This window comes from Amphibalanus amphitrite, unplaced genomic scaffold (assembly GCF_019059575.1).
Source record: "Amphibalanus amphitrite isolate SeventyFive unplaced genomic scaffold, NRLGWU_Aamphi_draft 000117F_arrow, whole genome shotgun sequence".
Lineage (NCBI taxonomy): Eukaryota > Metazoa > Arthropoda > Thecostraca > Balanomorpha > Balanidae > Amphibalanus > Amphibalanus amphitrite.
Window position 1 is genome coordinate 184,375 of NW_024881612.1, and position 16,557 is coordinate 200,931.

General features: G+C 54.5%; 1 protein-coding gene across 1 annotated transcript in view; it reads right to left on the reverse strand.

The window, feature by feature from the left end:
* The window catches only part of LOC122381278 (mucin-19-like), a 39,171-nt gene that overhangs the window by 20,367 nt on the left and 2,247 nt on the right, over positions 1 to 16,557 (reverse strand). The window contains exon 2 of the mRNA XM_043365268.1: positions 701 to 851. Coding sequence (XP_043221203.1) covers positions 701 to 851 — 151 coding nt within the window. The remainder of the gene's footprint in view (positions 1 to 700; positions 852 to 16,557) is intronic.

Sequence of the window (16,557 nt, forward strand, 5' to 3'; positions counted from 1 at the left end):
CTTGTTCCTTGTTTCATATGGCGCTGAAGAAGTCAATAGACGAAACCGGTACGCCTTAAATGTAACTGTTTTAATAGTTTGATTCGTGGAGCCTGGAGGTTCGTGTACTCTCGATACAATACTTGTCCATTTATAACTACAAAGGTAGACTTATGTTTGCAAAAATCGGTTATGCGGGAGGTTTCAATAAGTAACTATATTAATCATATGTGCAAGCATTACATCAGGCTGGTAATTGGTTTCCCTTGCATGTATAATTAATTTTCATGGGAACTGGAACATAACTTCTTTGTTAATGTAACGCAACACAAAGTCATTTCAATATCATCGAATAGTCATCAACGAGTGAATGCTAAGTATCTCAGATTGCCCAGAGAGTAAATCATTGCATGCGCGTAATGCTATGTATGATACGTGAACATTGAGGTGAACGGGCAGTGAGTTCTGTGAACAATAACTGTTGGAAGGTTGATTACGATAAGATCCATACCACCGAGCAGTAATCGCCACACAATTTGAGCATGTGGATCGCTCAGGATTGTCCATTACAATACAATATCACAGATCGATGTAAGCATGCATACCTGGAATGACTTACGTCTAAACTACGCAACAAGCTAGGTAAATAATCAATCTACAAAGGATCGCCATAGGAGAGGGTATGAGAACCAGCATGCGCCGCCACCGGTGCTCGACTGACCACTTTCCATCGCTCCTTGACCACGTGGCCCGGCTGAAGCAGGTCCTCCGACGTCATCGTTATGTTCTTGGTGAAGTTGTTGTTGTCGTCAGCCAGCGAGCCGGAGGCATGGTCGTCCGAGTGCTCACTCGAGTCCTCGCTCGACTCGACCCTGTCGGAAGAGAACAAGGTGGTCAGGTCAGTGGTCAGAGGTCAGGTTTGGGTGCAGTACGGTCAGGTCAGGGTGCAGTACGGTCAGGTCAGCGGCTTAAGATCAGATGAGCGCACGCGAGGGGCACATCAGCACGATCGAGTCAGTGTACAAGATGGTCAAAGTCAGGCCAGCATAAAGCAAGGCAAGATCAGTGTGGTCAGGTGAGCGCGGTCATGTCAGCAGTCATGTCAGTGCAGTAGTCAGCTCAGGTTTCCGGCATAATGTTTCGACACGCCAGAGCCACAACGCAGCCACGTCTGGCTCGTCTCGCAAACGTCGGCAGTGACGCATCACCACTAACCGGTCCGCTTTGTCAGTGGTGGGACTATAAGTGCCACAACCACTCTGCAGGTTCTCAGGCCTTTGACGGGCACAAATGGCCAAGAACATACCTAGTTCTAAGTCTGCTCACTGAAAACAATAACGTGTTATTACTCATTCAGCAACACAAGGTAGCTAGTTCAGTACGTGCCATTTGAAAACACGGCAACGAGGTTCGCCACGGTCGTTTACACCAACCGCACATAGTATAGGCGGTGGTGTGATGGACGGCAGGGGCCAGGCTATCATCAACTTGGCCGACGGACAACCTTGGCCTCAAATCACCTCATAAAGCTCCACTGTTATGACGTGCAGCCATCGCTATCATTTAGCCGCCGCCTGAGTTTACTCCGGCATGGGTGAAAAGACCGGCCGACTCGGCGAACCGATCAGAGACGCGTCCCGCCAACCGGCGTGTGATGTGTCTGCGAGCCATGGGTGTGTGTGCTGCCGCTGTTGGGCTGCCGAGACCCTGGATAGAGGGTAAAAGACTCCGCGGTGCACTACGAGGGAAGAATGGACCGGACAGTGTCGCGATGAGCTATTAGCTAACCTGACCGAGAGAGGAAGGAATGGAGGATGATAAGAAAGAAGGAAGGAAGGAAGGAAGGAAGGAAGGAAGGAAGGAAGGAAGGAAGGAAGGAGGGAGGGAGGGAAGGAGGGACTGGGGTCGGTGTCACGGCCAATGACGGAGCTAGCAAACAACTTCGTAACCGCAGGTTGTTTGAAATAGAGTAACACTATTCGTTAGATAGCGGATGGAAAGGTAGGAATGCTCAGCAGAACATCTGATGAACAAGATAGGATTTTTGGCATCAAAAGTTAATTAATAATTATCCATTTAATCCCACACAGGACTGCTGTGAAGATCAAATGTCTGTATAAATAAATAATGATGAAGCATGTTTAATGACGGAATATAATTAACGGCCCTCTGCCGCCATCAAGGGCAAGGGGTGCACTTGGGCGAGCGCGCAGAAGCCGACGGCAGTGGCTGGTGCCGACAGGATGCAACACCAGTGGCCGAGCGCTGACAACCGACGGCAGGGCTGGATCGTCACGTCTGCGCTGAACCGCTGGGCGACAGCAGGGACAGATCCGCGGACTGGTCAGGTCCAGCCGTCCCCTGCTGCGCCGCTGCTGGCAGACAGCAGGCGTGGATCCACTATAACTCGTCGGAGAGCAGGGTGAATCGTTAACTCGTCAGTCCGACCGTCCCCTGCCGCGCTGCTGGCAGACAGCAGGGGTGGTCCCGCTAACTCGTCAGGTCCGTGCTAGCCGACAGCAGGGGTGGATCCACTAACTCGTCAGGTCCGCCGCGCTGCTGGCAGACCGCCAGTGCGTGGGGCGGTCTCTGCCAGGACTCCGCCACTGACGTGGCCTCCTGGCCGGCACCAGTGGGCATTGACCGTCACCAGCGGAGTGGAGGACACCAGTCGCTGGCACTAATGGACGACACCAGTGGGCGACACAAAGTGGCTGAAGCCAGTGACTGTCACGATGACCGGCACCTTTGATGGCAGCAGTGGCTGAAGTTGACGGCCAAACAGACATGCATGAACGGATCCGGGATAATTCAATGCTATGCATGAACGCCACCAGTAAATTGTACAAGCCGAGCCGACGTCCTTTCGTGGGACAATTCATAGGCATGCCGTTTTCTCTATCGCCGACCGGGAGTCAGCTGTCACTGCTGGATCTCACCTGTTGTATCTCTAGCACTGCGGTCAGCGGCGAACTTCACAGGCACAGAGACGCGCCCACCGGCCCACGGGGGGCGATCCGCCGCGACGAAGACGCCTTCACCATCAACACGAGAGGCAATCAGCACCGCCAGAGGAGCGCGCTCCACACACACGGCCCGCCTAACACGGCGGCAGCACAGGTGACGCCGGCGCCGGCGCCACTGGCTCCCGGCCCCGCCAGCACAGAAATAACCGCCGCCACCGCCACCGCCGCGCCGGGCCAGCTGACTATCGGTTACGGCCGGCGCCGACGGCCGACCAAGGCCAGCGCTCGGGTCACACGGTGACCGAGGTCGGGTCACGGCTGTCCACGGGTCGGAAGGGGGACCCAGGGGTCACCGATGACCCCGCTGGGTGACCCAGGGGTCACAGCTGCCCCCAGCTGGCGGGCGACGCCTGGGTCAGTGGCCAGTAGGACAGCGGCTGCCGATATATCGATCAGAGGCCGACGGCCGTTCGGTCACACACCCACGGCGCGCTCGGTGGATGTCGGCGGGCGCGACGCTCCGCCACCGGCGCCTCTCGAGTCGGTCGACTCTGAACCTTTGCCGACCAGCCTCGGCTGGAGGTCAGCCCCGTCCGCGCCAGGGGAGGCGCCGTGGCACGCCCCCAGCTGGCAGCCAGACCGCTGCCGACGACGGCGCCGCTCTGGACGGCGGCAGAACTCGGCCGCGGCGCCGCAGTGCCGCAGCGGAGGGCCGGCAGGCGCTACAGCTGGTCGACCCCCAGCGTCACAACTTACAGCCGGGAGCTCAACTGACGGCTGGGATAAAACAACTGGGCACCGCCAGCCGACAGCGAGCACGGAACAGCCGGCAGACACTGACTGTCGAGCGGCGATAACAGTCCAGACTTTAAACCCCCGCTCGACACTGCGGTACCCCTTCCCCGGCGCTCTATGGCTCTACAATCTACATCTATCCTCCCTGGACCATCAGTACCCCTAACCTCATCCCCTTCGTTCCAAACCCCTTTCCCTCTACGGCAGCCCAACGGACAAACCGGACCTGCTCGGTGGCCATCCATCCAGAGACGGACGCTAACGCTGACGTGTCACGAGCAGGGTCGCACGCTGCCAACTGGTTAGGTTTCCCCAGACGTGGTACCGACAGAACGACGACAGACGACGCTGACGACACGAGACCGATGGGACCGTCGAGTCGTGCCATTTGGGAAGCCGGTCGAGTGGCCGGGTCGGGAGGCTCACCTGGTTGTTGGTGTCAGTTGATATGGACAGGGACACACCATGCCTTCGCGCCGCCACGGTTCGATACTGTCACCACCACCAGCGAGCACCAAGCAACACTGTCGACCTGTGCGCAGCGGAGAGACGACTGTCGACCGGTCACGGCGCCGCGGGGAGACTGGGTCAGCGACTGTCCGCCACCGGCCCGAGCGCGGCACGTCTTCAGGATCAAGGTCAGTGGGCCAGACAAAGCCAGTGGGTGGCACGTGCCGGAGCCGTCAGCGCGGCCCTGTTCCCCGACGGGCCCCATCGCCACCGTCGCATTGCTCCAGTTGGCAGCGGAGGCGAGCGGTGGGACCGCCGCCAGCTCTGCCGATAGTTCGGCGTCGTGACGCCATGCTCGACCTGAGGTCACACTGCACTTGCAGAGTGCTCGGGTCAGCATTCACATCAGCGGAGGGCAGCCGGGCCGGCCAGTGCTCCACTCGACAACCCGTACCGCTCCCGAAGAGTGCGCGTCTGCCGCTGTCCTGTCCGTTCGAGCGGCGATGCTGGTAGAAGGCGCCACCGACGATTTAAACCGAGTCGAGTCGACAGGTGTTTGAGGGAGGGGGCGAGTGTGAGGGGGGGGGGGCAGGACCGCTTCCAGGCAGCTGGCCCACGTCACTTGCCAGAGAAATCGCTTCAAAATGACCCATGAAAATAAAGCTTCGGCCCAGGACACCACTGTTCAAACAAGCTTCAGAGAAAAATGCTTCCACTCCGCAGAGATGTTTGAAAGCGGCGTCCAGTTGACCATAATATCTCTGCAAAACTCACTGCCAGCCGGATACTTGGCGTCTCCAATCAATGCAATGAGCAGGCTTCAAAAGACTCCATGCAGGAAGGAGCTGCCTCTCCTCTGCTTTATTAGCGGTGCTACGGAAGAGACCTGGTTCCGCCAAATAAAATGCCGATTATAGTTCGAGAGCATGCATGCTTGTGGGCGCGTCGTATGCTAGATCACCTAGGCACAGTGCGAGCGGAAATCGCGCAGCAGCTATGAACGGCGACATAAGTCGGATGGTGTCCGAAGGCCGCCCCTGTCCGGCCGAGTCTCGTCGCTCTCCGACTGTGAGTCAGTCGAGTTCTGTTAGGGCATCCCGCCTTCCCGGTACCACCGAGACGTGTAAACGGTTCGCCGGCAGCTCGTCTGCGAGTCAGGCGCAGACAAGCAGCCGGCGTCGGCACCAGCCGACGAACGGCATCCATCTTGGCAGTGAAAGAGCACTTCATTTGGACGCAATTGCTTTGCAGCAGTTGAAATAAACTAAAATGGATGTTTCATTAATCAAAAGTATGCAAATTAACTCAGACTGCTCAGAGGCAGACAGGAAATGTCTGACTCACAACGACGACACGGGCCTGGAGCGCCGCGGGAGACAGGAGTAGGGCCTAACCGGTGCACTGTGGGGGACAAAAGAAAACCGGTCCAGTCCGATAAAAAAAAAAAAATATTGACACCACCCACTCCGAAAGACAGAACAGAGTCCAGACCCGGCTGCGAACCGGCCCCCGCTCGCTGCGGGAGACTGAAAAGACCCGAGTACAAACAGGCCTGCAGTGCAGACCCGTTCCATACGGACCAACAGAACAGACCCAGCCCACTGCGGGAGGCAGACCCATCCCGTCCACGGCCGTCCACCGCCAGCCGCCGGCCGTCCGGTCGAGTTCAAGGCTCGCCGCCGCCGCCGCCGCCGATCGACCGTCCGTGGCGGGCGGCGGGCGGCGATCGACCCCAGAGAGTTGGCGGCGCCGCACCGCCGACCGGCCGGCGCCGCTGCTTACCGACCTGTACCGAAGGTACAGAGGGGGAGGGGTCCCATGTCTAGTGTCTACCTATCACTGTACGGCGATAGGGCGTCCCGTGAGTCCGTTGGATGTGAGAGGGTGTCCCATGTCCACCAGCGCCCGGGCACAGCGGGAGGGTGTCCCATGTCCACCAGTGCCACGGCATGGCGGGAGGGTGTCCCATGAGTCTACCGAAGGGGGAGGGCGTCCCGTGAGTCCATCAGCGGAAGGAGGGCTCCTTGTGCTTGCTAATGGCGCGGTACGGCCAGAGGGTGACTCGTGAGCTCATTGATTGTAGCAGGGCGTACCGTGAGACCACCAGAGTTACGGTGCGGTGTGATGGCTAATGGACTCGCGAGTAGTCATTGGCTACTCGCGAGTCCATTGGTGGTGGAGAGCGTCCCATGAGTCCATTGGTGGAGGGAGCGCAGCCTGTGCTCACTAGTGGCATGGTACGGTGGGACTGTGTCTAGGCCCCACCAGTAGCATGGTGCAGTGAGAGGGCGCCTCATGGGCGCATCCCAGCGGTACAGTGCAGTGCAAAGGTACATACGCTCACACGTCATAACACTAGCCGGCGTCACTGGGTAGCCCGCAGGGATCACAACATGCACTCTCCACTGAACCAACTACCGAGAAACTTCTCAAGGAATCACCGGCGGCAGCTGACATTGACGAGCGAAACAGATGGGTAGAAAACCGACAGCTGTCAGCGCTAAGGCCAGAAAACTAATAGAATTGGCAGAGGTCTATTGTCGCACGGTACGGCATCCAGTATGCTAGCAGATGCCGCCCGGTGCATTGTATGTGGGCAGACTGCGTACTGGATGACCTCTGCATTTTGCACTGATGACCTCTGCAATCCACAGGTCAGCCAGTGCGCGGTACGTGACCTCTGCAGTTCACAGGTCATCCAGTGCGCGGTATGTGGGTCATCTGTTGAGCCGAGCGGCAACAGCGGCTCCGCCCCCGGAACGCCGCCGGCCAGGAATCGATGGCGGCGGCCGGCCCGGCCCGGAAGGGATGCGCACGGCGGCGCCCGAGAGCCAGAGACACAAAGGGAGGTATAGGACAGCAAACATTGTCCCAGGAGCGAAGCGGAGCACTGGCAGGGTGCGGAGAATGTGTAGGAACAGGACAGCGCAGGGCGGCAGAGGCGGAGGCATTGTGCCAGGCATCCCTTTACGATCGTCTTTGCTAAACGTAGGTAGCCAGCGAAGCTTGTGATCTCTACAACGCTTGACATTACTTTAAGAATGCTTGAACTTCTACGAAGCGCGAGCCCCTGGAAATTAGCATCACCGCCAGGTAGTCAGGCACCCACTATCATCTAGCCGACAGCACTGACGTGATACGCCACCATCCCTCATCTGAAGGCTCCAGCGTACTCGGTGGCGTGCCTGCACCGAGTCTGTCCGACCTGCCCTGCTCTACCAGGCCTGCACAGTGTCTGCGGGCCACTGCACACACAGACCCGACCACTGACGGCCGCTCCAGCGCCAACTGACGTCCTCGGCAGGCACAAAAAGAACCGTTACCGTCAGAGTCGTCCGGGTCGCGCGGGTCGAGCTGCCAGGCGCCGGGAGGGGCTGTGCCAGGTGTCAGTCGGGCGGTCCTGCGCTACCGGCAGCCAGCGAAAACAGGAAACAATAGCCTCCTGGTGTGTACTGGCGGCCCGTCTGCTGCCCTGACCGGGTCGGTCTGTGATGGGTTGGGGTCAGGAAGAGGAAGGAGTTCACACTGAGGGTCAGATCGACGCGCTGGCACTGCTGCTCTGATCGGGCGGAGGTCCCGGGCCAGAGCTTCATGGCCTCGAAGGTAACCATCTCCCGTCCGGAGGTGCTTTGTAAACCTTTAAAAGATTGATGACAGGACAGACTGCGGCTTATAACCTTGACTTAGTTAGTGGTTGGGAGCGATGAAGTGCTGAACCGGAAAGTCATGGTGATCAGCTCCCTTGTTCCTTGATACTGTCATTAATTTTCACAGCAGTAAGCACTTTAGCGAACACAACGTTTGGGACTAATCAATTAAGGTCTTTACCTAATTGTCACTGTCATGTCATTGCCACTGTAATTCCGTTTTACTGCTGACCTTATAATGTATGTAAATGCCCAAAATACATGTTTTTAACTACCTATGTTCAGCTTAAAATAAATGGAGGTGAACGTCAGAAGTTTTCAACCAGTCGTCAAGCAACTATGTACTATTCCGAAATCAACTTTAAAGCAATGACAAACCGACGCATTACCTATTTCCATTAGTAAAGACCAAAGCAGAGAAGGATAGAATTCGATAAAAGAATGGCACATGCACCGATCTCACCATTAGTGGTCAGGACTGCGGAACACTTGCAATGGACGCTCTGAACCGTCAGCTCCGGACCGGCAGCTCCGCTCCTCGCTGACCGTCTGACAGCCACGCTGGTCATGTCACCGCCAGTGGACTCCCCCCCCCCCTCCCCCGGACAGCATCAGCACCTGCCCGCCAGTCGATAATACCATTCTGATGAGGCACGAGAACTACGCGCCGACAAAAAAGGCGCTGCGTCCGTCCCCCCATCCCCGCAGTCCGCAGTGCGCTAATATCTGATTGGCAGCTAATACGCTAATGCCGGGCAGCACCACTGATTGGGTGTCGTCGGCGGGGGATGGGACGACGAATAGTCACGAGCCAGAGCGTCCCGGCACTCCCCTCCCTCTGAGCTATCCAACGCCAGCGGGGATGACCGGATGATACCTCTGGAGTGTAGGAAAAGCCGCTGAGCTGCTGACAGTATCATCGGGAGGATTTCGCATGGCACGCGCACGCACGAATGAACAGACGCTAATATCCGGCATCCCGTGAGAGGGGAGGGGCGATCAGCGGGATGGGTAGCAAGGGAGGGCCATATGGAAGCAGAATGCCAGAGGTTGCAGAAGGTAAACGCAAAAACGGAGGGCTGCCACCCAAGATATTCAAAGGTCACATGGGATTTTTAATTTTCAAATGACCTTTGGATGCGAAAACCTCGTCTACTGCGAAGAACAATAGTCCCGTGTTGTGCTGTCCATAGCGCCGATGATGAGAGTCGCTGTAAATTCAGAGCCACTATACAAAGTGCACAACATGTGGAAAGAGCCGCTGAATAACCGCCATATACCAGTGCAGGCTGCAGCGGTGGATGGTCGAGTGGACGGCACTGGACGCCCGACCAAAGTTTGTGCCGGAGGCTCTCGGGCACCGTTTGGGCTATGGAGAGGAGGCGTTCGGTGGCGGCAGCAGCAAACGACCTAGCACCGCACCGGTGCACTGACGGTGGTAGAAGGAGAATGATGGCACCACTAGTATGACTAATGACTATCCCCCTCCCCTCTCAGCTCCGTGGGTCCGTCGGCAAAGTTTACACCCACAACGTACCCGGGCGCCAATAACCGCCGGTGGGCGCGGCCGCGTGCCATGGACACCACAGCGCTGGCCAGCCGGCCAGCGGCTCCTATTTTCGGGACGGGCCACCTCTGACCACGGGGCGGCGGTCAGAGGTCAAACGACCTGGTCGAGCGATGGACCGGGTCGGCGCGGCTATGTTTGGTGTCTGTCCGCCGCTCGCTGGGAAAGCAGGCGGTCCGCCGGCGGATGGCGCCTGGCGGGGTAGGCTGTACCGCGGGACACGCCGGCACGGCGGTGCAGCATCGCTAGTCGCTACAGGCGTGAAGGCGGAGACTGCGATAAGCTCTCGATATTACAGAGCCTGCAGGGCGGTGGTGCATCGAAAATGTAGCGGCAATGACGACGGTAGACTGGAAAAAAGCTAGAAAAGTCCCCGCTCGAATGACGTGGTCATGCACGAGCGCAAAATGACTCTGCCGTCGATACGCCATAAAACCCCGAGTCTCAACAAACAAGCAGGCAATGTAGTGGTATTGTTTCGTGCCAGGTGATGGCAATTTGGCAATAAGCGTGGTCCAAATACCGGGTGACTCAACCGGTGGACCACCCCGCCCCGCGTTACAACGGTGCTACAACCAGTCAATTTATCAAGGTACAGTTTCATAATTGTGTTGCTGGAAAGATATATCAACAGTGTTTAGTGTATCATACTCACATACTAGTGTTAATTATTGCTATATCATCATGTTGAAAGCTTAACCCTCGCATGTGTGCGGCGTTTGCCAGCTTCTAATGTGTAGGGGGGGGGGGGTCGGTTGGACCCCCCCCCTTGCCGTTTGGCCCCTGATCGAGCTAGAGCTTCGCGGAAAAAACGAGCGTGTTGCCCGTGACGAGAGGAAGCCGATGATACCCAATTTTAAGGTCCTAGGTCACTGGTTGACCTTCCAGGTCAGGTCAATGACCCAAAGTCGGGAAAATCGGGACCTGTTAGAAAGTCGTAAAGTGTGGCTGCTAAGGGGTTTTTCGGGGTGCTGATCACGAATATCGTGTTAGTTTTGATCACAGATGATGTCTTGAAGCATTTAGACCAGGTCGGGTCAGGTCAGGTCAGGTCAACCAGTAGGCGTCGTGACGGGTATTCGTAGTACGTGTCAACCGCCTCTGACAGCTTCGTAACATGTTACGAAGTCACCAAAACTACTTCGTAAATGTTCAAATGGTTGCTAAATTCGAATTCAGCTCCAAAAACTAGCCTAGAAACATGTAAAACTCGAAAAAGTGACCCGAGGTCACCCGAGGTCACCAAAGGTCAATGACCTGACCTGACCTTCAGGTGACCTTGACACACACGGGAGTAACATCAAATCACATGTTTGAACGTTTGAAACCACGAAAAGCTTGCAAACACGCGGCTAGTGCGAGCCGACATACGCGAAATCGCGATTCCGGCCAAACATGGTCTCGGAAAAGAGGTCACAGGTCAAAGGTCATTTGGGTCAGGGTCATGAAATTTTCAGGGTAGGTGTAAAATTGATCAATGCGAGGGTACTGAAAATTTCGTCGCGATCGGCCGCTTTTTACGCGAGTTATTCGCGAAAAACCATGGGGGGTCCATCCGACCCCCCCCCTACACATGCGAGGGTTAAAGCGCTTTAAAATAATGCATTTTATTCAAGTGCACACTCCAACTCAGCTCGAGCGCCAGTCAACCCCCCCTTTCTTATGCATAAATTAGTCAGGACAAAAAGCTGATAAATAGTAAGGCGAAGCCAAAGCTTGCCTCGTGTCCAGCTAAATCCAGTGACAACAATAGAGTCGCTATCGTTACTGGTGATAACATTAGCCATCAAAGCAGGACGACAGCAAGATGGGAAGCATCAGCGGACCAGTGCAAGAAGCAAACGACCCTAACCGGATCGCGCCGGCGCTGGACAGCCACTTCCGACTGGAAGTGGGCGCCGCTGACGTCACGCCCTCCCCACTCCAAAAGTGGGCGTCCGACAGTCAGAACTGGCGACCCAAGTTTCCTCAGGTTCCCCTCGCCCACTGCGTTTCGATGGAGAAGTACCGTAAAGTGGGGCTATTTGAGACAGTGGGGCTATTTGAGACAGTATTTAAAATCGCTATAAAATGAAGATCGTTTGATTTTTGTTTGATATTTTTGCACAGGGAGGTGTGGAATCGAGCAGTAAATCGTCTGAGCAAAAAATTAAGCATGAATCTTAAGTGGTTTTTATCTTATAGCAATTTTAAATACTGTCTCAAATAGCCCCACTGTCTCAAATAGCCCCACCTTACGGTACCAGTGTTTCTCCACTGCAGAGCGCAGTGTCCGCTGTCAGTCCAGCCATCAGGAGCAGGTGAGGGGGCCGCGCCACCCCACCCGGCTGGCTCCGGCGCTCCCCACCCCCAGAGAGCCCGTCGGCCGGCCGGGGGCTCGCTGCCGTATCGACCGAGCACACTCAGCGCCGACGGCGGCGGCGGCGCGCTGCAAGGGACGCGCCGAGTGCCGCGGACGGCGCACCGGAGACCGGAACGGAAGGCGAGAAAGGGACGGGAGACAGGAAATATGAGAAAGAATACAGAGAGCGGAGAACACAGGGTGGGTGAAGGAAACAAGAAACAGACGCGACTGTTGACACTTGACAGGAGTCAATGAACAGATGCCAGCGGTCGGGAGACGGTTGACTGGAGACAGTGGACAGATGGACAGAAAGCTATCAGTGTTATTTGTGACGGCAACTGTGTGTGGAGAATCCCGCTACCCGTTGACAGTCGGTAGACGGTCAGTCCCACCTGCACTGGCGCCGCTGGCCGCTGGTGAGACTCCGACACGGTCACAAACCACAGTCGTCGTCGGCGACTGGCGCGGTCGGACCGGGGCGACGCGCAGGCCGCCACGCAGCGCACACGGGCACCGACCGGACCGCCCACCGACGACCGACGGCCGACGGCCGGCGAGCGACACCCCATCTGGACGGAGGGGGCGGCGCATCCGACGGCACCCCACCCCCACTCACCCCAACCCGCCGGACAGCGCGGGGTGGGTGTGGGAACCGGGGCGGAAGAAATTCAGCGTCAAAGCGCCGGTGCAAAAAAAAAGTCATAGTGGTGACTGGCAATGCTCCAGGGTGACTATGGAGCATGAGTAAGAAGAGGAAAGCTAGATTGCCCTTCCAGTATAAGCATCGCCAGAAAGCACATGCATCGGCGTGCCGAAAGGTTGCTTGAAGGGTCCAAAGGATCCTCTCACATGGCCGAAGTAGGTTTTGTTTCAGTGCATGGGTAGGAATGATATCTCCTCTGTCCCGAGTACACTGACGGTTAACCCGCGCACCGACGGGGGTCTGCGCCAACTTAGTACCGACGGGGGGGGGGGGCGGATGACCGCCCCCCCCCCCTGAGATCTCGAGAACGAAGCAAGATAGCGACAAGCGGTAAACGGCATCGGATACGCACGGACAAGGTCTACAATTTTTACTAAGGTCATTTTCAGGTCAGGTCAAAGATGACGTCACAGGGGTCGAAAAAGTCAAAATGGCGGCGCTAGATATGGAGAGGGTTTTTCTCGAATAACTTTCGAATTAGTCAAGATAGGAACAAACTAAGGGCATCATCGTGATCCTCTCGTCAATCCGCATCGAATGATATATATGTTGACCTCGAAAGGTCAAGGTCAAAGGTTGACCTCAGGTCACGTGACCTCGAGGTCATCATGTATATCATTCGATGCGTCTTGACGAGCTGAACACAATGAGACCATCCGCGCGGCTGTATCTTGTTCCTGTAAGGAGTTATTGGCAAAAAACCTTTGGTGACCTTTGATGACGTCACATGACCTTACAGCTGCCCAACAGCAAAACAGACCTCAAGGTAGTGAAGGTTGATCGCATGTGAAGTCATGTATGGTATATGGGGCCATTCCGACCCGTTTTAGTGGTAAAAACAGGGAGTTGATTTTTCCCCCATTGACTTATAATGGGGAGGTCGCGAAATTGACCTGACCTTAGGTCACCGACATCAAAATTCCGAGATATACAAATTGTAGCTACTAATGACCTAATAACATCCTGCGACTTTCAAAGGCCTCCGACATTTACTGTAGCTCTGGCACGGTGACAAAGTTGCAAAAAAGTGACTTGAGGTTGGGTCATTCAAAGTGACCTGGTGACCTGACCTTAAAAGTTAAGAGGTTCAAACTTGCACACCATGTGTAAAATTGATGAGAGAATAGTCATACCAAATTTCGCGGCAACCGCGGCGCGTAATCCGCGAAAAACCTCAGGGGGGGGCGGATATCCGCCCCCCCCCCCGTCGGTGCGCGGGTTAAACTAAAGGCGAGAGGTTGTTGTAGACAGCACATCCCGTTCCGTGGATGAACTCAATGCACTCGGTCTGAACATGACCCGAAAACAATAAGTGGTATTGCACTGTGCACACCATGCAACTCAGAGGGATTTCCCATTTAGACTTCAAGCAACACTCAAGTGGCGAAACACAACGCAACAAACAACGCCACAAACTCTCCCATTCTGCCTGTCCTGGATAACACCGTCGGTAGTTGCATATCTAGTCAGAACAGGGCCACCAAAAACACAACCATGTGACCTGACGTCACCTAATTGCGTGGCGCACGATTTCAGAGCGTTATCAAACAGCATGACCTGACCCTACGATCTGACATCACTGTTTGATCCCATTAACTGACCCTATGACTTAACCCGCGCCCCACTGGGGTCTGCGTATAACACGCCCTACTGGGGGGGGGGGGGGCTATTCATAGCCCCCCCTCCTAACTCCGAAACTACTGGGCCGATCGTCAAAATTCAAACGGCGTCTGATAGCCCCGCAAAAACTGTCGAACGAAACCTAATTTCATTGACCTCGAGGTCACCGATGACGTCACAGGTCAGGTCAAAGTAAAAATTATTAGCATTTTGGCTTCTTCACGTTTTGGGCTCTGGCCGCCGTCTTACAAGTCAGATCAGGCTCATTTTTGGTTCACACACTCGTGAACAGATGCTCTAGATACTCTGAGGGTACCAAACTTGTACTTTGATTTTCAGGTCAAGGTCAGGTCATCACAGGTCACGAAAATATTATATCATCCGTCGGTCACGTGACACATGTTTTATGGTCCATTTAGGCCAAACATTTCGAATTTGATGTCGTCTGTGTCATTCGAGGTCATTTTGAGTCAAATTTAGCTCAGGTCAGGTCACTTTCAGGTCAAAAAAGGTCAAATTTTGAAGTTAAATTTTTTCAACAAAATAGGTGTCTATTAGATGCAGTTTGAGCTCAGGAACACGATGGTGCTATTTATATTGGCGTACGATGTCAAATTCGTGCTGAAAAATTGATTTGAAAAATTAATAATTGTTAATTTTTTGCAATAATGCGTATAACTTGGCCATTTTTGAAGATATTTAGCTAAAACTTGCTAGAGTTAGTCATAATAATGCGTTCTATCACATATATTCCGGTTTTTTCGAAAAGTCAAAAAGTTTTTGAAAAAAATGTAAAAATATAAATTTTGAATTTTATTATAAAATTTTTTCGAAATTTTCAAAATTTCGAAAATCCGAGATAGCAGTTTGATAGGGCAGTCTATTCTGAGTCCTCTCATGCAAAGAAATTGGATCTACCTTAAAAACTGAGCTCTTGGGAGCGATTGCCGTGGTTCAATGTTTTGCGTCGAAATCGGCCGAACATGACGTCACTCTGACGTCATTTCCGGCCGACTTATGGTAGGTACGAAGTTCAAATTTTGACACAAGGTGTCAAATTGATGCAGCCGAAGGTACTGAAAGTTTGGCGTCGATACGTCAAGCGGTTTGGAAGTTAGTGCAGAAAAACGGGAGGGGGGGGGGCTATAAATAGCCCCCCCCAGTGGGGCGCGGGTTAACCACAAGAAATTACCTATGACCTGACCCCGTTGACCTGACCTTGTGGTCTGACCCCGTTGACCTGACCTGGTGACCCGGTCTCGCGGGCGGCGTCATGGCTCGGTATGCCCCGGCAGCGCCGGAGGGGCGCCGTGGCACAGGCTTTGTGCCTCCCGCGGGCCGGACCGGTCCGCCGCCAAAACACACACACCGGCCGGCCACCGCCACTGGCCACAGGAGCGCCTATTGTTACTTTTGTTTTATATTGTAACTTAGTCACGTTCCGCAGCAGCGGTGAGCTAAATGGTTACAGAACATCAATCAGATTTGAATTAATGTCAGAGTTTAGAATGTCAGTCAACATCTTTCATTACGCAAGTAGTCTGCAAGTTGCATTTCCGTACGCATCAAAACTAAAGCCTTTTGAATCTAGACATTTTCTGTCAATGCATGTTTTTCGCTAGTAGCCTAAAAACATACCACGATAAAAATAAAGACTTTTGTCGCATACCGTTTCTCTTTGACATCGAATCTTATCAAGTGAATCGTAGGTAACCAGCAATCACTTCGTGTCAAAATATCCCGAATCCGGAAGCCGAGCCCTCTTTTTTCGGCCATCCCTGTGCGGCCTTGGTGGAAAGACGGCAGCAATAAGAGAGCTATCAGCTCAATGCAGAGGATCATTGGCGTTCAGTTGTAAAAAAAAAACTGACCGGCGAATCCAGAGGATCCAAAACAAATCATCAGGCCAAGCAAACCATCGGCGACAATGGTCTCAGCAGTCAGCACCCAGCCAAGACCAAAGGACCTGAAAACCGCTTCTTGGACATACCATTGACAGACCACATTGATGTAGCCGGATAATTACGCGTCGATCCCCCGCTTTGGCCACATCTGACGATCAGTTGTCCGGTCAGAATACCGGAGCGGCCACTGTCGCACTAACGCGATACGGTCATTAGCGCACCAGGGGGCAAACCGAGATAGTCATCGGACCCACAGCGACACTGGACGCTAATGGCTGCCTCCCTACTCACCCGTGCAAAAAAAAAAACGGACACGGCAGGCTCTCATCGCCGTACCAAACAGCACGGCACAAGTCACAACTATGACCTAATGTTATACAAAACAGCGTTGAGGGATGGGTCCGTTAAATAACATCACCAATTAAAAATGATAGCAATTTGGCATCATTGGGCAAACGGTCGAAGCTGTTTCTTTTCGGAGACCTTAGCTCCAAGAACGTTTTTACGCTTCAAGTCCGACCTCCGGATTTCCCGTACCAGTTTGACGTCATACATCACGTCACATTCGGCCGAAATCGGCGA